Source organism: Chlorocebus sabaeus, chromosome 20 (genome assembly GCF_047675955.1).
Source record: "Chlorocebus sabaeus isolate Y175 chromosome 20, mChlSab1.0.hap1, whole genome shotgun sequence".
NCBI classification, from domain to species: Eukaryota; Metazoa; Chordata; class Mammalia; order Primates; family Cercopithecidae; genus Chlorocebus; species Chlorocebus sabaeus.
The window spans coordinates 112,393,347-112,413,328 of NC_132923.1; the positions used below are offsets into that span (position 1 = coordinate 112,393,347).

At 40.0% G+C, this 19,982-nt stretch overlaps 1 protein-coding gene and 1 pseudogene across 25 annotated transcripts in view; one reads left to right on the top strand and one right to left on the bottom strand.

Annotated features, from left to right (window-relative positions):
- The window catches only part of SRRM1 (serine and arginine repetitive matrix 1), a 30,081-nt gene that overhangs the window by 2,717 nt on the left and 7,382 nt on the right, over window positions 1–19,982 (bottom strand). For 3 of the 25 annotated variants that reach the window (XM_007979998.3, XM_038006494.2, XM_073007693.1), the window contains 11 exons: window positions 19,192–19,395; window positions 18,199–18,393; window positions 17,793–17,912; window positions 15,698–15,972; window positions 10,048–10,128; window positions 9,454–9,540; window positions 7,749–7,893; window positions 7,334–7,375; window positions 3,636–3,746; window positions 988–1,452; window positions 262–457 (listed from right to left, as the gene is read on the bottom strand). In XM_007979998.3, coding sequence (XP_007978189.1) covers window positions 262–457; window positions 988–1,452; window positions 3,636–3,746; window positions 7,334–7,375; window positions 7,749–7,893; window positions 9,454–9,540; window positions 10,048–10,128; window positions 15,698–15,972; window positions 17,793–17,912; window positions 18,199–18,393; window positions 19,192–19,395 — 1,921 coding nt within the window. The remainder of the gene's footprint in view (window positions 1–261; window positions 458–987; window positions 1,453–3,635; window positions 3,747–7,333; window positions 7,376–7,748; window positions 7,894–9,453; window positions 9,541–10,047; window positions 10,129–15,697; window positions 15,973–17,792; window positions 17,913–18,198; window positions 18,394–19,191; window positions 19,396–19,982) is intronic. The other 22 variants (XM_073007690.1, XM_073007697.1, XM_073007696.1 and 19 more) reach the window with 12 other exon arrangements.
- On the top strand, window positions 3,485–3,579 carry LOC119626503 (small nucleolar RNA U13; annotated as a pseudogene).

Genomic DNA, 19,982 nt, shown 5'->3' on the forward strand with positions numbered 1-19,982 from the left:
GCAGTGAGCTATGATCATCCCACTGCACTCAGCCTGGGTGACAGCCTGAGACCCTGTCTCGAAAAACAAACAAAAAACAGATGGACATCTAACCACTGATTTTATGCAATACAGAAGCCTGCCCAAGATCAGATATATAACTCACAAATGGGAAAAAAAGTTTGAACACTAATATTTTAGTGCCCCAATGACATTTTCTCTGCTTCAAAGTGACCACATACATATTTATAAAAGGGTGTCCAAAATAAGGCAGACACATACTCTTGGCGGTGATGGGCTCGGTGTTGGGCTTTTGGCCTTTTTGACCGGTACAGCTGGTGACCAGTTTGTAGATGGTGACTGAGACTGGACGGGGGATGGAGGTGCTGGGGGCTTTTTAGCTGCTGGCTCAGGAGACCCGGAGACAGATCGGGAGGATGAGACCCTCCTTACAGACTGTGGGCTTGGGGAAGCAACCCTAGACAAAAAGGAAAAAACATTCAGCATTAAGAACAGACACCTCTTCACATGAGAAAACCACCAACTACACTGGACAACCAGGTTATGAATTTCAAATATACCACTTAGATTGCTGGTTGATTCTACTAACATATATCCAATTTACATCCCTATGTTTCCTAGAGGGTGGCTAAAGCCTCATAATCCTCTATCCATTTTGTTAATGATGCTTCTTATGTAAGATTAGTAATGTCAGTTCCTTACATCACACACAATAAATGTTCTATGTCTTACTTAAGTTTAGTTTTGGAAGCATACCCCTAAAAACAAATTGGTAACTGCTAAGAACCAACTAAAAGCCTATGGCATTTAACTTATGCCATAGAAACTATCTCAAAAATGGAACAGGATCTGTAAATAGTACCTAAAGTTTGACTTAAAAGCTCATATTCATAACTTATTCCTTTTATATTGGGGGGGGCGCAGGAAGTTTCCAAATATAAAGAGCTATGTAAGTATTCCTAATGAAAAAGCATAAAATATTTTTACTTTTTTATCTTTTTAGGTTCCGGAGTCCTGGAGACTCTCCTAATGGGCCTAGTACTTGGAGACGGGGACTGCCTTCTTTGGGGTGATGATGACGCTCCTCTTCGAACAGGTGGAGGACTTGAGGAGGTCTGAGGAGCTCGAGGCCGTGGTGAGGGCGAATGCCGTTTGTTTGGTTGCGGTGATCGGGCCTCCCGGGTAGATCGGCTTGGGGAAGACCCTTTCCTATGCTTGGATGATAATGAAGGTGAACGTCTCTTGGTGACTGGGGAGCTTCTTTGTTTGGGAGGTGGAGAATGGGAGACCCGCCGCTTTGGTGGTGGAGATGGTGATGCTCTTCGTTTAGGAGGGGGAGGAGGTGAAGCTGTTCTTCTCTTTGGAGGTGGAGAAGGAGAGTATCTCCTCTGTATTGGAGGAGAGTATCTTCTAGGAGAAGGTGAGCGCCGGCGTGGGGGAGGAGAAGGAGTCCTAGGAAAAAGATACATAATTAAGCCGAAAGGCTCAACAAAATACAGAAACAGGATGAAGAGAAAAGTAATCAGCAGGTTTGACTATACTGTAGTTAGCACTAGGCAAAGGGAATATATTTATAAGTGAACATGCCATCTTTATATTCTCACTTAAATATCAATAAAACTTGTTTATCTCAGCTGACTGCAACACAGGACACTGTCTGCAGGACTAAGTATAAAAAAGAAAAAAAAGACATTTTGATTAACAAATTTGCAATTTTCAGAAGGTGTGAATTCGTCAAGTCTTTTAACATCTATACGAAATCAACAATGTTTTCTGGAAAGAGAATCTTGCACTGTATTAACTGAACATCAGTTATTATATAATAACCAAGTAACTCTATTAACAAAACTCTATTATGGTCACTTTAGGAAGTCCGTGCTTTAAAGAGGTCTCTTACATGGTGTCCTCTCTGAATTAGCATTTGGACACTGTATGAATAATTAAAGAGTTCACTGCACAAGCCTTAAAGACACTTCTACCTCCCCTCAAAGAGACTGTTCCATTTTCTCTTAGAAGACCACTTATCAGGCCGAACTGCCTAATTTCCTCTTGGATCTTGCAGACTTTTAGATCAAAGTAAATTCCTGTCCAGAGTTAGCTTTACAACAGGCCATATACTTTGGAAATATGGTAGGGTACAGTTTCATCACTGTATCTGGGCAATTATTTAGTAATTCTGAACTCCCATTTCCTCACCTGAACAATGCAAACAATACCAACTATCAAGGAAGGCCTCTTTGAGGACTAGTAGTAAAGCATATAAAGCGCCTAGCACTTTGCCTGGCACATAACAGTTATTCAAGAGTGGCAGCCAGGCCGGGCAGAGTTGGTCACACCTGTAATCCCAGCACTTTGGGAGGCCAAGGCAGGAGGATTGCCTGAGGTCAGGAGTTTAAGAGCAGCCTGGCCAATATGGTTTCATCTCTACAAAAAATACAAAAACTGGCTGGGTGTGGTGGCAGGTGCCTGTAATCCCAGCTACTCGGGAGGCTGAGGCAGAAGAATCGCTTGAACCCAGGAGGCAGAGGTTACAGTGAGCTGAGATTGTGCCACTGCACTGCAGCCTGGGTGACCGAGTGAGACTGTCTTAAAAAAAAAAAAAAAGAAAAGAAAAGTGGCAGCATGCCATTACATTGCTTGGCAACATATCCGAGCAATGCCATTAAAACTTAAATTTTAATTTTTACTTTAAAATAGTTGTAGATGTACAGAAGAGCTACAAAAATAGGAGATCTGCCACTTCACCATGCTAATATTTTATAAAACCGTAAGAAAATTAGCAAAACTATAAAATGAACCTCAGTGATAACTCAGTATTACTAAAATAGCAAAACAACCCCAATTTTCCACTAATGAATGTCCCTTTTCTGTTCCAGGACTTAATGAATGTTCCTTTTCTGCTCCAGGACCCTACATCTCTTTAGTTCCTGCCAATCTGTGACTGTTTCTGTCATTGTCTTTCATGATTGACACTTTCGAATACTGGTCAGGTATTCTGTAGAATGACTTTCAATTTGGGTTTCTCTGATATTTCCTAATAATTAGACTGAGGTTCGGCATAACTGGTAAGCATACTACAGAAGCATCCAGGAAATACATGATGCCAGTATGTTTTATTGAGGATGTTATCTTTGATTATTTAGGTAAGAGCTATCTGACAGGAATCTCTAAATTTTCTATTTGCAATTACTAGTCAATACCACCTTTCAATGTATTAACATCTTTATCACAATATGTGATTCACCTGCTATAAAATCCACCTATTTACCCATTTAAAGTATACGATTAAATGATTTTAGTATATTCATATAGTTCTGCAGCCATTACCATCATGTCCACCCCACCCTAATCTGTGTACTATCTCTATAGATTTATGTATTCTAGACTTTTCATATAGATGGAATCATATGTGATCTTTTATGACTGGCTGAACAATGCTAGTCTGCTTACTCTAATAAGATATAATAATCAGAAAGATTCAGAGATCCTTTTGTAGTTCCTAAGCATGATGATTGGGTTTTCATGAGCTGTGCCTCTCTCCAACCCTGTTATGAAGTGAGCACCATTACTCATCTGATGTGTCAGGGCTGGGGGGAGTTGGGGAGACGCTCCAGTTAGCATATTTGACAAAGTACCTTCGTCGTGGTGGCGGTGTGGGAGTCCTGCGCCGTCGAGGAGGAGGGGCGGGAGAAGGAGACCGTCGCCTTCTGGTGGGTGGTGGGGATGGACTTCTCCTCCGTCTACCACTAAACCAAGAAGAATTACTGTTAATTTTTTCTTTCTTTCTTTTTTTTTTTTGAGATGGAGTCTCGCTCTGTCGCCCAGGCTGGAGTGCAATGGCACGATCTCAGCTCACTGCAACCTCCACCTCCCGGGTTCAAGCAATTCTCCCGCCTCAGCCTCCCGAGTCGTTGGGATTACAGGCACCCATAATCATGCCTGGCTAATTTTTAAAAATATTTTTGTAGAGACGGAGTTTCACCATGTTGGCCAGGCTGGCCTTGAACTCCTGACCTCAGGTGATCTGCCCGCCTCAGTCTCCCAAAGTGCTGGGATTACAGGCGTGAGTTACCACGCCTGGCCTATAGTTAACTTTCAGTCAGTGGCATTTACAGTCACCCAGAAAACACTGTTTCAATTATCATTAACCCCAAGGGCAGCAATGGTTACTAAGTTTCAGAACAGTGTTTTTCAAACTACAGGTCAAGACCGTTAGTCAAGACCCTGGGTGGCAGCATTAAAACACTTAATAAAACCACAGTGTTTTACTTGTGACAAGGGTAAATACCGTTTTGTGAAATTTTTGTTCTACTCTGGATCACGATACAGAACATTCTTGACATGACACAGAGTGAAAAAGTTCAGCAATAGCACATCAGAGCACTGCTTTTTATTGGGGATGCACATTAGAACCACCTGGGAAGCTTATGTGACATTTATGTCTACCAGGTCTAGGCTAAGGTCCAGCCAGGTGTTTTTAGGAAAGGCTCTCCAGGTGATTCTGATTCCTTACTAGGAATCAACTGCTTTAGAGACTCTAATACAGAAATTCAAAAATGCCAATAGTCACAAGTGGCTTAAGACCCAAATCTGGATGTCTCTGCTCCAAGCTCTTAATTTTTTTTGCCCAGGACAGGACTCATGCTTCCTGTGAATCTGGAATTATGTTTTGTCTTGGTTCCCCTTTGAAATTAAGAAAGCTCTGTTAACCAAACAGACAAAATCCTAAACTTCACCACTTAAATTTTTCAACTTAAATCTGCTTATGCTTTGTGGGGACTAAGACCTCACACTAAATACATATCAAATATTCAAAACCAGGCTTTTTATCTCCCCTTTCTTTTCTTTCTTTTTTTTTCTTTGAGACGGAGTCTCGCTCTGTTGCCCAGGCTGGAGTGCAGTGGCCACGATCTGGGCTCACTGCAAGCTCCGCCTCCCAGGTTCACGCCATTTTCCTGTCTCAGCCTCCCAAGTAGCTGGGATTACAGGTGCCCACCACCATGCCTGGCTTATTTTTTGTATTTTTAGTAGAGATAGGGTTTCACAGTGTTAGGCAGGATGCTCTCAATCTCCTGACCTCGTGATCCGCCCACCTTGGCCTCCCAAAGTGTTGGGATTACAGGCGTGAGCCTCTTTTTTTTTTTTTTTGAGATGGAGTTTTGCTCTTGTTGCCCAGGCTGGAGTGCAATGGCACGATATCGGCTCACTGCAACCTCCACCTCCCAGATTCAAGCTATTCTCCTGCCTCAGCCTCCCAAGTAGCTGGGACTCCAGGCATGCACCACCATGCCCGGCTAACTTTTTTGTATTTTTAGTAGAGACGGGGTTTTGCCATGTTGGTCAGGCTGGTCTTGAACTCCTGACCTCCGGTGATCCACCCACCTCAGCCTCCCAAAGTGCTGAGATTATAGGCATGAGCCACCGCACCCAGTCTCCATCTTCCCTTCTAAAATATGATACTGAAGCATAATCTCAAATAATCCTTCCTCCATCTCTAAATCCTAGGCACTTGATGGCAATTTTTAACGGCATTAAACTTTAAGCTGCTGGTATATAACTTAAAATACTTTTTAAATGATGAGAAATAAAACAAAAACATCCTGGAGTACAGCAATAAATGTTAGTGTTTATTTTACTGCTGTGAGAAACCTCTTTCCAGAACAGCAAGTAGGTCCATAATTTGGTGTGTGAGGCGGGGCGGGGAGGGAAGGGGAGATCAAAGAGAAGAAATTGCACCACTAATCTAACTCTGTAAAGCAACTGTTTAGCTGCTGTGCCAGCAACTTCACCAAAGTCAGAGGTAATTATAGCTGGGAAAGGAATGCTTTAGCAGCCAAACTAATCTTTTTTAGGTTTTTGTATTTTATTATCATGCAGCAGTTCCCTCTACAGTGTAAATACCCTGTGCTTTGCTTCATCACAAACACTGCTCACTGGTTCCTTTCCAAGAAAACACTTATTGATGAGATTACCTAAAGCAACACAGTTTCAAAAACTGAGCTACAAAAAGGACAGTGGGATAGCTTCAGCAAGGATAAATTTACACTTCAAAATTCAGTGGCAGCTAAGGCCCCCAAAAGCAGACAGCTGGTTAAGACAGACTAGTGTAACGTCAAACGTATAGGTCTAAGATCCGACTTTGTCACTTTGTGGCCCTAAGAAACTACCACACTGGGGCCTCTATCTTCTCACTTACGAGATTAAGGCCTGGATTAGGCATTTGGCTCTAAAAGTTTACAGTTTATGGTCACACTGATACTAATAATCAAAAGTTTCAATAAAGATATGCCGGTCGGGCCCAGTGGCTTATGCCTGTAATCGCAGCACTTTGGGAGGCCGAGGTGGGTGGATCACTTGACGTCAGGAGTTTGAGATCAGCCTGCGCAACATGGCAAAACCCCTTCTATACTAAAAATACAAAAATTAGCTGAGAGTGGTGGCATGCACCTGTAGTCCCAGCTACTCAGGAGGCTGAGGCAGGAGAATCATTTGAACCTGTGAGGCAGAGGCTGCAGTGAGCTGAGGTCGCACCAATGCACTCCAGCCTGGGTGATAGAGCCAGACTCCATCTCAAAAAAAAAAAAAAAAAAAAAAAAAAAAAAGATATGCAACCCACTTTTCCACTATTGGAAAGACTGAACAGGGCCAAAGTCTTCCATTCGCTTTTATCTCTTCTTCTTATTTTTGAGACGGAGTTTAGCTCTGTTGCCAGGCTGCAGTACAGTGGCGTGACCTCAGCTCACTGCAACCTCCGCCTCCTGGGTTCAAGTGATTCTCTTGCCTTAGCCTCCAGAGTAGCTGGGATTACAGGCACGTGCCACCATGCTCAGCTAATTTTTATATTTTTAGTAGAAATGGGGTTTCACCATGTTGGCCAGGATGGTCTTGATCTCCTGACCTTGTGATCCTCTCACTTTTAATATTTCTAAAGTTTCTACCTAGTTTTTCCTGCCCTCCCTAATGTCACCACAAATACAAAGTCCCTCCCGCCAAATCTAAGGAGCAATTAATCCTATGTCTTGAAAAGTATCCAGATACTGTTAAAAATTCATGTGCCGCTTGATGTAAGTTGATGCAAATTATCACAAAAAAGCACAACCAGATATTAAAAATCTAAGTTCAAATGAGGATCTAAACCAAATAGTTCATGTATAATTCTATCATTAATCTAACGTGTTTAAAAAAATACTCAAACCAAAACAACTTAGGATCTGCACATCCATAGCCACAGTCACCATATATTTAAGAATAAGATGAGGTCACCTAAATAGGAAATTAAGTCACTAAAATTTTTGACATGTAACCCTAATTTACAAAGTAGTGTCTAACCAACCTTTTAGTCACTGGCGATTGCCATCGCTTTCCCATCTGCATCCTGAGAGCAGTGGAGAAAAACAAATGTCAAGAATTCCATTCACTAAATTATTTACTTGGGTGGGTTAAGTACCATTAACTGAGACATTTTTAAATATTCAAAGATGTTCAGGAGTTAAAGTTAAAATTATTTGGCTTATTTTTCTAATCATGCACACATATATGACATGGTGGTTTAAAATTTACCAGTTCTAAATTAAATATTAATAACCACCAACAAAGCAAAAACAAAACAAAAACCCTAAAAAGCAAACAAAAATCCAACCATATCCAAATACTTGAAGAAGTTAATCAAATTCTCAAATAATCCCAAGTTATCAAATTTCATCACAATTACAGAACATCAGTGAACATCACTGAAGAAAAGATGTTACCGAGGGGAAGTCTCTTTTTGCCGCTTTCGTGGTGATGGCGAAGCACTCCGGGAAGGGGAATGTCTCCGCCGTCTGCCAACCTCACCATTCTTCACATGGGACCTCTTGGGTCGTTCATCTTCTGAGGAGGAGGAGGAGCCAGAGTCTATAATTACACAATAAAAAAAATATTACATTAGGTTTGTGCTTGAATCTGTCCAAGTTTTCCAAAATCTAGGTGGATGGAGCGTTCACTAGAGCAAGCAAGCATGTATATAGGCCATCAGTTCTGAACGGAATCATTATCAATATATGATCAATGATTTCAAAGCCAAGCATATTATTTAAATAATATATAGAAATCATTTCCACAGTGTAATCCAATCAAGATGGCACATTCTAAGAAGTCTAGGCTGGGCACAGTGGCTCACACCTGTAACCCCAGCACTTGGGAGGCCAAGGCAGAAAGATCGCTTGCGCCTCCTGAGTAGCTGGGATTACAGGCCTGCACCATCATGCCTATCTTTGTATTTTTAGTAGAGACAGGGTTTTGCCATGTTGGCCAGGCTGGTCTCAAACTCCTGACCTCAAGTTATCCATCTACCTCAGCCTCCTAAAGTGTTGGGATTACAGGCGTGAGCCACCGTACCCAGCCTGGTATGTTCTTATAATAAAAAATGCAAATAGCAAAATAATAAGGTAGATTCTTTTCTTTTTTTGTTTTGGAGACAAAGTCTTACTCTGTTGCCCAGGCTCCCAGGCTGGAGTGCAGTGGTGCTATCTCAGCTCACTCAGTGCAACCTCTGCCTCCTGGGTTCAAGGGATTCTCCTGCCTGGGCCTCCCAAGTAGCTGAGATTACAGGTGTGCGCCACTATGCCTGGTTAATTTTTGTATTTTTCATAAAGACAGGGTTTCCCCTTGTTGGCCAGGATGGTCTTGAACTCTTAATCTCAAGTGACCTGCTCACCTCGGCCTCCCAAAGTGCTGGGATTACAGGTGTGAGCCACTGCGGCCAGTCTAGATTTTTAATAGGGAAAGATGTTCTAAATATACTGTTAAGTTAAAAAGGGAGGCAACATATCTACAGTTGAGCTTCTGTGGGGTTCTTTCCTTTTTCTGAATAAAATTTCTGAATAAAAGCTTTGGGAGGTTGGAAAAAGAACGATACTTTTCCAATTTTATACTTCTGTTTCACTATTGTATCCTAGGGACCTATTACCTTTTTTTTTGAGACGGAGTCTCACTCTGTCGCCCAGGCTGGAGTGCAGTGGCCGGATGGATTTCAGCTCACTGCAAGCTCCGCTTCCCGGGTTTATGCCATTCTCCTGCCTCAGCCTCCCGAGTGGCTGGGACTACAGGCGCCTGCCACCTCGCCTGGCTAGTTTTCTGTATTTTTTTAGTAGAGACAGGGTTTCACCGTGTTAGCCAGGATGGTCTCCATCTCCTGACCTCGTGATGAGCCCATCTCAGCCTCCCAAAGTGCTGGGATTACAGGCTTGAGCCACCGCGCCCAGCTGGGGCCTATTACTTTTATAACAATGTAACAGAAGATTAAATTTTGCAAAAGGACTTAAAACCAAAACAAGAACACAATCCTGCCTCCTCAGACAGATTTCTATGTAGGCAAGTAAGTACTCGTGCTGCACACACACACATAGATATTCATATATCAAATATTTTTATTAGGAAATGCAGGTAGAAAAAAACTTTCATCACCGTCCATACCAGATGAAGACTGCTGGTTTTGTCGTCTGTATTGGCGTCTCTGCTGCACAGAATCTGCTGCAGCCATTTTGCCACCTTTATCTTCTTCTGAAAGATGGATGCATTTAGAAAGTGTTTCTTTAGTTACGCATAGAGAAAATTTGCAATTTGAATAGGAAAATAGTCTCTCAAACCTTCATTTTGGTTGGAACAAAAATACAACTACATTTTTTTAAAAAAAGAGTTTAAAATGCCAATTCACATGCTGATTTAGACTATCTTCACCAAACACAATAAAATGTATTTAGGCATTTATTACAGGTCAGGCAGGTGCCAAGCATTTTATAAGCAGATACAGTTAACTGTCAAAAACCTCTACTGCCCCTATTTCGGAGCTGAAAGAAGAAAGGCTCAGATAAGTTAATTAAAACAGAAACAGTTAAATTCTGGAACAGGAGATTCCAACCAAGTCTGTCTGACTTCAGAGTCTTAGCTCTTATCCTATGCTTACTCTTCAAGCAGAAGGGGATGACCAAATGTGCAAAAAATCAAAATCAGCTTTAAGAAAAACAAAACAAAAACAAACAAAACACCACAAAAAAACAACAAACTTACCCGATTCAGATAACTCTACTTTTCTAGGCTTCGGTGCTGGTGAAGGGGATTCTCTTTTCTCAGTACCTTTATGTTTTGTCACTAAAAAAGAATAAGAGTGGAAAAGAAGCTTATGTACAAAAAAAAGTCTAGACAAGATGCCTTTCTTTCAATTTTTAAAAATTTATTATTATTTTAAAATAAAGATGGGGTCTCACTATATTAGTCAGGCTAGTCTTAAACTCCTGACATCAAGCAATCCTCCTGCCTCAGCCTCCCAAAGTGTTGGGATTACAGGCATGAGCCACTGCACCCAGCCAAGATGCCTTCCTGCTATTACAAAAATGGGTGTGACTACTCTCAAAAAGAATTTATGAAGAATTAAAAAATTCCCGTAAGACCTTTTTGTCATATCCGAACACTATCTGAAGTGAGGCAAGAATTTAACAACTGTTTAACGAAAAGCCTCAAGAAGTTCTACAATGATTTTCAAATCTTGAGATTCTCCTAAGAAAACCAACATTTAAGGGAAATAGGGAGCTGCTACTGAGTAGAACAAGCTCAGTAAAGTAAACTTCTGTGTGCGACTTGCACTTCACAACCTAAAATACACACCCTCCACACCCACACTCTCTCTCACACTCAACTTCAGAGAATTCATCAACATGAAAGCTTTTAAGCAACCACTATAGGTGGGTTCAGAAAAGTAAAAGATGATAAATGATTAAGAAATAAGATCTGATGAAACTTTCACAAAGATATTTGGTCTAGAAAAGAAGAATGGCTGCCCAACAGACTAAAGGTTCTTTATGTAGAGCATAATCTTCACAACAGCACAGGGGATTTAAGCTACCCATGAAAAAAAGCAGACCGCCACAAATGGTAAAAATTATTAAATACGAAGACTCGAGAATTCTTTCCAAAGAGTTAGAAAGAAAAAAAGGCATTTCTATAGCTAAAGTAGTAGGACAGCAGTGGGCATCTTCTGAATTATCCGATTGTCTTTTGCCAATGACATAGAAATATGGTAACTACCTTTGGTAAACCTGCTGTATCAGACATACTATTAACACAGTTGCTAGCATCACATCCCTTTCTCCCTGTTCCATTTCATAAAGAGGAAACTTGAGGCTTAAAAAGAAGCAACTTCACCTCAGTCACAAAGACAATTTAATTGAGCTAAGATGTGAATCCAAGAGTCTATTTTTAGGGGATGGGTTTTGATCTGAACAACTATCTCTGCTTATAGTATCTATCCATTGCTACAACTAAAATCATTAAGTATATTCACATATAAACATATATATACCATAGATTAACTTGAAACACCACTTGAGAACATCCCAGTAAGAAATAAACCTACTGACAATTTGATCCCCTCGGGATCCTGATACCTGTTTTGTGTGATTAAAGCAATTATCATGGAATGTTTTACTTAGAATGCAGATACGTCTCATTTAACAGACATTCACATTCAGAATTCTGTAATGGTTTATTCCAAGGGGCAGTAATTAGAGAACCAGTGATCTAACACAGTAATTGCATCTTTGCTAAAGAAATCAAAATGAAGAATTTACCGGTATGCCTTTTCAATGAACAGACTTTTCTTTTTTTTTTGAGACGGGAGTTTCACTCTTGTTACCCAGGCTGGAGTGCAATGGCACGATCCTGGCTCACTGCAACCTCCGCCTCCCGGGTTCAAGGGATTCTCCTGTCTCAGTCATCCGAGTAGCTGGCATGCACCACCACGCCTGGCCAATTTTGTATTTTTAGTAGAGACAGGGTTTCTCCATGTTGGTCAGGCTGGTCTTGAACTCCCGACCTCAGGTGACCTGCCCACCTCGGCCTCCCAAAGTGCTGGGATTATAGGCGTGAGTCACCGCGCCCAGTGACTTTTCTTAAAATTTCTACATAATAAGCCATTTGGACAAATCACTGGATTGGGTAAAGAATGGCTATCACTCAATTAGATATCAGGAATCATGACAGTGCAAATAGCAAACTATATTTCATACTTGTATTTTAACAAATCCAAAGAAATAAAATATTTTAAAATTGTTAACTATTTGAGGCTCTTTTTTTAAGTCCATATTTTTAAGTGTTACTTAATCCTCAATTTCTGAAAAGATATTATGGGCATCTAGTTAAAAAGTGCATGTCCAAGTTACCACCTCAGAGAACTGGGTTCCCAAACTTGCTTTGGAAGCTGATTGATTGGACACATCTTCCCCTAAGAAACATTAAAAATGTGGTTATGCTTACCAGATAGTTGGCAAAAGCCTACTCATTATACAATACCAGTGAATTGTAACATTATTTACATTTTCCCCCAATGGAAATACACATCTGGAGTTGCATCCTGATTCAATTTCTCACTAATTACTTAGCTAAAGTAGTCTTTATTAATACATTTATATTAGCTGGGTGTGGTGGCATGCGCCTGTAATCCCAGCTACTCATGAGGCTGAGGCAGGAGAATCGCTTCAACCTGGGAGGCAGAGGTTGCAGTGAGCCGAGATCAAACCATTGCACTCCAGCCTGGGCGACAGAGAAAGACTCCATCTCCAAAAAAAGAAAAATTTATACCATCAAACAAGGATCATTTATATACTCCTACTCTGGTTTCATACAATTGAATCAGCATTATTAATATTATAATAGCCCTTCAGATTTCTATTTCTCTAGATGAGACTTTACACCATTTACTTTTTGGGTAATGTTGTTTTATTTTAAATATTCAAGGGACAAAATCATTCTAGCATGAAGTCAGAGATAGTAGAAGGCAACTTTAAAACCAGAATTTTAAATTTACTCCAACAGTCCTATTAATTATTAATCTCAGATCTGCCTAAAAGATCACTTATAAAGATAAGTTATTCTGTGACCAGCAACAGTAAAGTAACCATTAAGTGTCTAGATAGAGAGCACAATTTATGTGGCCAAGCTAATCTAAATAAAATTACCACACCGCCACCACCAGTATCAATCATGTTAACATACTTCACTGACTGTGCCACTGATTTCAAAGCACTATTTTATGTACTACTAAGATAATGTCAATTTAACGAGATGTCAATAATTACAAATGTTTCCCCTAAGATCCCTTCAGATGACTGTATACTCTCTTTCAAATAATTAACCTATAAGTTCCCCTAAACACTTTTCCTCCCTCCCTCCCACTCCATTTGCCCACTATCAAGAACAGAACCCTAAGGCCCTGATTAGTGGCCACTACAGAAAATATAACTGTAGTATCTATTACATTTCAATGATGTTACTGTTCTAAGTAGTGGAAACTGCAAAGTAATTTCTGAAATTATACTACCAGACAGAGAAGCTAAACAATTTTAACCCTGCCCTCCACCTCTCACCTTTAGCAATCAAAGAGGAATTCTGGGGTAGGAAAGCTGGGAAAAGTATTCATTATTTAACTGGGAATGGCAACTCAAGTTTTATTCCTAGCTGGTTGACCTTGACCAAGTCAACTAACCTGAAAATCTGTTTCTTGCTTACAACTGTTAAGGTCTTTTCTAGCTCCGAAATTTCATCATATGGGGCTAGGATCAGTTTAATATAAAAGGTTATGTCTGGGCCGGGTGTGGTGGCTCACACCTGTAATCTCAGGGGTTCGAAGCTGCAATGAGCTATGACTGGGCCACAGCACTCCAGCCTGGATGACAGAGTGAGATGCTGGCTCTATTTTGGGGAGCAGGGAGGAGGTGGAGGAGAGGTTATTTCCAAGTAGCTCAAACCAATATTCAGCTCCAGTGGACACAAGGGAGACTCTGACTAGAGCCTGTAGCGCCTCTCTTTGAGTAGGCTGTTTGGACATGGAAGCCCTGTCCCAAAACCCACAGAACTACTTATTTTCACCATGGCTTACTTCTTTCCTATGTACATATTCACTCTGTCTTATTTGCAAAAAGTATACGCCAAAACACAAGAAATTAGCATCTGTGCAGATGCTTTTTAAAAGGTACCTAATAATTCTTAACAATCAACGTATTTTAACAAAGATTGGTCCCTCTGTTCAGGTACTTCTGCAACTCTTTGGCTATATGATAAAAATAGAAAAAAATCATCACTTGATGTGTTTTTGTAAAATAACAGGTGGAAACACTTGTTTTTTTCCCTAGAGAGCTTTGTGGCGCCAGACAAAGAATAAATATTCAGAAGTACAAACTTCACAGGAAAAGACAAAATAGGTCAGAGCCATGGGCATCAGATTTGGACATGGTAACTAAAAATGAACTGAAATTTTCCCAATGCTGAAAAGCAGTATGGTACATGAGGTTATGAAAATAGTGATCCTGAAGCCCCTCTCTCAAACTGAGGACTGAATCTGGAACAGTTACAGGCTTCTCTACTTTCACTAATTGCTTGTATAAGGGGCCAACAAAAATGTCCATGTCTTATTTAATCAATGTATCACTACAATAAAAATGTCACAATTCAGAAAACATTACTTTTTAAAGACTACCATAAATTGCTGGTCACCCTTTCCCTCTGTCAGCTTATCTATGCCTCATTGTCACAGATACAAAAAAGGAAAGCAAAATTTGCCTTCCTAGGTATCACAACATTGCATCGTTGGGGAGTAGAGAGAGAAGGCAGCAGGGTGAATAATTAGCAATGCCGATCTCATCAAGCTCATTAAAATGTATAATGAAAATTTTGTCCATCCCCATTTCTTTGTTTCTAACCTGAAATTTTTTCTCTCTCTTTTTTTTAAGAGTCAGGATTTCGCTACGGTGCTGGGGCCAGCCTTGAACTTCTGGGCTCAAGTGATCTTCCTGCCTCAGCCTTCTGAGTAGTTGGGACTACAGGCTCATGCCACCACACCTGGCTCTAACCTGAAATTTTCAAAATGATCATAATAACCCCAGTATGTGTTAATCTACAGATTGCTCCTTAAAATTCAATTGCTATAGCAGCTTTTAAGATCCTCCCCATCCCTTACTACTCACCTTTTAGGCTGTATCATTCCAGCCCTAAGCTCCAGAAAGCCTGGTTCAAATGGACACTAGTTTTTTCCATGCGTATTTAATGCTCACAGAACAAACCCCAATAGACCACAACCTTCACTCAGACTAACACAGCATTCTACTTGCCTGGCAGGATCACAGATCATAAATTCCTCAGAAATCAATCTGCAGAATAAAGCAAGGACAACACTCAGAAGAACCCTGCCTAGAGCCTAAATTAAAAAAACAAATCAGCTTTTAAGAGGACACCATGTCCTTTGCTTGGGAGCGCAACGCGGCCAAGAAAGAACTAAAAGAGAATATGAAGTCCTCTTACTTAAGATATCAAACCAAAAATCTTCAGGAGAAAAAAAAGTTAACTGGCCTCATAGTAATAAAATGATCCCTTATCATGCCAACGCAAACTTCGATATGTTACCCCAACTCAAACAGCCCACGGCTGGTAAAAGATTTATCCACCTGTGCAATGCCAGAGGGCATTGCTAAAAACAAAACGCTTTTACACATAAAAAAGCCCCAAGATTTTAAAGCAGGAAAGAGGTAGGCCTATAAGCAAACTTACAGAGAGTATCAGACACAAATATTATCTAGCTATTTTATACTTTGAGAGTAAGCAGGTGCAGTAACTGACTATGCTTTGTAGTCAAAGAAAGAGAGAACATGTTTCATCTGTGTTTGATTTTTACCTTTACCTGAAGTTCTCCCTGGAGACACGGAAACACGACTTTTTCTTGTACGGTTTGACTGCTGGGGTGTTGGGGAATGCCGAGTTTTGGGTGGTGGAGTTGCAGGAGGTGATGGCCTGTGCCTTCGCCTTGGAGGACTTGCTGAAGGAGATAACCTACGAGTTTTCCGAGGGGGGCTGGATGTCCTCTTGGGAGGCTTCTTTGGTGGTGACCGTGAACGAGATGAAGAGGATGATGAGCTACTCCCAGACAAGGATGCTGACGAACGTCTTCTTCTGCGGAATAAAGTATTCATATTCACTAATTGCACACTTATAAAGAACGGCCTTACAGGTATGAACAGTTTACACAAAAATACAGCTATTTTAATCCAACTTTTGAGTTTATGTAGCTAAGCACATAAATGAGTCCAAAAGAATGGGGAAAAAAACCATAACCTAGGCCAGGAAACAGCTAGTTCTGAGACTAAATATAAACAACTTAATCTGATAAATGCTTCTGTCTGTGTTCTCTCTCCAGTTATAAAACTTGTCAGGTTGAATGCTATAATAAAATAACTAGTCCTTCTGCCTTAGGAATGGTATTGGTGTTTTGGAGTTTGCATACAAAATTTGGGGGCAAGGTATTTTTCATTTAATAACACAACGTTGAGAAACCTTTAGGTTGCATTTTTTAAAAAGGTGTGCAAAACTAAGAATTCATTTAGCTACATAAACTTAGAAGCAGGGGCCTCTCGAATTCTGCGGCAAAATTTGTGTTAAGTTCTGTTGCAATTATGTGTACCTGCAGAATTCACCTTTGGCGGAAGAATTCCTGAGAACCTGAAAAAAAGAAACCCTACCTTAAGTGTGAGATAAAAACTGGCTGAAAGGGAATCTTAAACAATCTGTAAAATATTGACTGCTAAATGGCTGAGTAAGCACAATTTAAACATGCTGTTTGCAAAACTCCGGTATAAGAAATAGCTGTTTCCACTAATCTTGTACGAGGAAGCACCAGCATTACTATTCTCCTAAAGGGGAATTAGAAAAGTGTGATGCCTGAAAACTGACTGACCATTTACCTCACTAATCTCCTCTATGAGCAGTAACACATCAATTCTTTGTAATAGTGGTAATAGTTCAATATATCTTGACAACCCCTCCCCAAAGAGAATTTTCAAACGTATGGGACTCTGAAAAACCTGACTGCAGAAACAAAGTAACTTTACAAAGCTTACTTGATTTTCCCCTCTTTATTTCCAAATTGATTTGGTTCCCTGAAAAGAACTTTAAAAGATTCAAACAAAAACTTCTGTCCAAAATAAAACTGGAAGCTTAACCATTGGCATTTCTTCCAAAGCCAGGTGAAATGTATTGCAAGAAGGCACAAAAACTCTACCAGTGCACTAGGACTCTACTTTGGGTAGATTTAGCCACTAACTTTTTGTTTAAAGTGATATATCCAAGATTGAAATATTTTATCATATGATCATTTTAGAATGATTTAAGAAAAAGAACACTGGTACAGTCGGGGTTTTCAAAAATAGACACTAAACTAGTAATAACAATTATATCTATGGAATACAGATATATTCCCCCGGGATTATGGAAAACTTCCAAGTTATGCTATTTCTGTCTGAATTACTTATAAGCCTCATTACTTCTATAATGAGAATTTTCTGAGAATTTTACAAAAAATTCATAGAAAATATTTTTCTCAAAGTATAATAGCAAATGAATTACTTTAATACTGGCAAAAGGAGCTTACTGGTCCTATCATCAGCTACTTTTCAGAAGCCAGTTAAAAGCCAAAGAGAAGATGGCCAATTCCCTTACTTAGTAGGATTTCTTGGTGAACTCTAGAAGGGTAAAAGTTAACAGAAAAGTATCAATAAGATGATTAATTTCTCGTTTACTTTCCAACACCAGACTAGACATTTTTCATAACAAGGACAATTGCATTACACTTCAAATGAAACAGATTCTTTAGAAGACATTGTCTAATATCACCTATGAGTTCTTTCTTCCAGGGACACTAATTTACAGATTATCCTAAAAGAAAGATTATCCAGAAGTGTCAAACACTTGACACTTCCAAATTTTAAAAATCTTACCGTCTTACAGGCGATCTACTCCTTCTATGCCTTGGTGGAGGAGGCATTCTTCTTGGTGGAGTTCTTCTTCGAGGAGATGGCCGCCTTCTTGGGCTTGGCCGCCTTCTAGGTGAATATGATCTGCCATAACAAACAGAATTAGGTCCTGAATAAACTAGGAGTGAGGAATTTCTTGGCTTAGTTTTCTCAATGGCTACATCTAAAAAATAAATTTCAAGGATCACAATTTTCCATTTATGTAGACACTTTTATGGTACACAGAAAAGTGTCCTCAAATTCTCTGTGTACATTCAAAAAACATTTGTACTAAACATCATCTACTGCTTTGAAATTATTTATCTAACTGTACCCAGTACAGTAGCATATAAAACCTAAGATATTTGTTGATCTTAAAGCCACAACTCACCTTGATCGGGATCTATGGCGCCGTCTAGGTCGAGTGTGAGAAGGAGAGCGGGACCGCGTCCGGGATCTTGATTTGGAGCGTGACCGAGATCGTGGTCGGGCCTTCTCCTTCTCCTTTTCTTTTTTGGAATTTTTTTCTGGAGAAGGTTCTTTAGGCTCTGGTATAGGTTCAGGTTTGGGAACTTTCAGAATGTCACTGTGGAAACAAAAGCTTTTTTTTTTTCTTTTGCCTTCTTGTACTCAGACTTCTAAATCATTATACAATGATGTAATAAATTATTTCTAAACCTTTTCAAAATTTACAGACTTGTCTCTAGCTCCAAAAGATACATACACACCTATCAGTGAAACCCAGTGAGCAACTAATAATTCTAACTGCGTACATTTTCTTTTCTTCTGAGACAGGGTTTCACTCTTATCACTCAGGCTGGAGTATACTGGCATGATCTTGGCTCACTGCAGCTTCAGCCTCTCAGGCTCAAGTGATCCTCCCACCTCAGCCTCCTGAGTAGCTGGTACTATACGCATCTGGGACTATAGGCATGTGCCACCATGCCCGGCTAATTTGTGTGTGTGTGTGTATATAAATTTTTAGTACAGAGTTTCACCATGTTGCCCTAGGCTGGTCTCTAACTTCTGAGCTCAAGCGATCCACCCACCTCAGCCTCCCCAAGTGCTGAGATAACAGGCATGCGCCCCTGCATCTGGCAACCACATACATTTCTTAAAAGTGCGAAGTTGTCCACAATACACTGAGGAAAAAAAGCAAGTTACAATACACAAAATACCTGAAACAATATAACCAAAAGATAGTAATGGCCACCCTTTGGGGCATTTTCTTTAAATATACTCTCCTAAACAATTTTTCAACAAACTAATTTTATAATTTAAAAAATCTAAAAGGAGAATAAGTAGTTTAACTCAGATGTCATTATTTGCAGTCATTATTAATCTAAAATTGTTATTCTTTATAAATGAATTTTTATGTACTTGCCTAGTAGAAGTAGCCTCTTGTACTGAAGGTTCTTTTACTTTCACTGAAGGTTCTGGGAGCTCTGGAGTTTTTTCCTTCTTTTCTGGAGCAGGGGAAGGACTCCGGCTCTTGGTTCTGTGACGGGGAGATCGAGAATGACTGCGCTTTCTCTCTCTCCTGACAGGGGAAGATCGTCTTCTAGGGGAAGGAGATCTGGATTTGCGTCTAGGATGAAAGCAATTTTTTTCAGGTTTTTAAATAACATGGATTGGAAGAGAGGAGTCAAAGGGAGAAGTGAGGATTAATCTTTAGTTACACTACTGTTGTTTATATCTGAGATGTTTCCCTATGGAAATAAGACATCCTAATCTCACCTACTTGATAGGGAAGAAAGACAAGCAAATGAAAGATAATACTCTCGAGTATACCAGTTATAAGGGAGAAAAGCAGTGACTTGGGACTCTAGACTTAGGTTCTTTATCATTCCCAGAGATCAAAAGACCAACTTTTCAGAGGCAAAGAGGATGCTTTAAAACCAACGATAATCTCTGACAACAAATCAAACTCCCAAACATGTAACATTTAGATGCGGACAGACTACAATGGAGTTCATCAGGAAGAGCCTCAGTATGCCAGAAAAATGACTAGTACCATTAAAGCAACATGTTCTTCAGAAAAGAGAAATATATCAAACATGAAGAAGATAGCTTCTTTGGAAGAGAAGCCCTCTTTTTGTTTAATGATAGCCTGCCTAACTCAAAGGTTTTTTTCCTTATTCACACAGAAGGAAAATGGCAGACATACTTCATCAA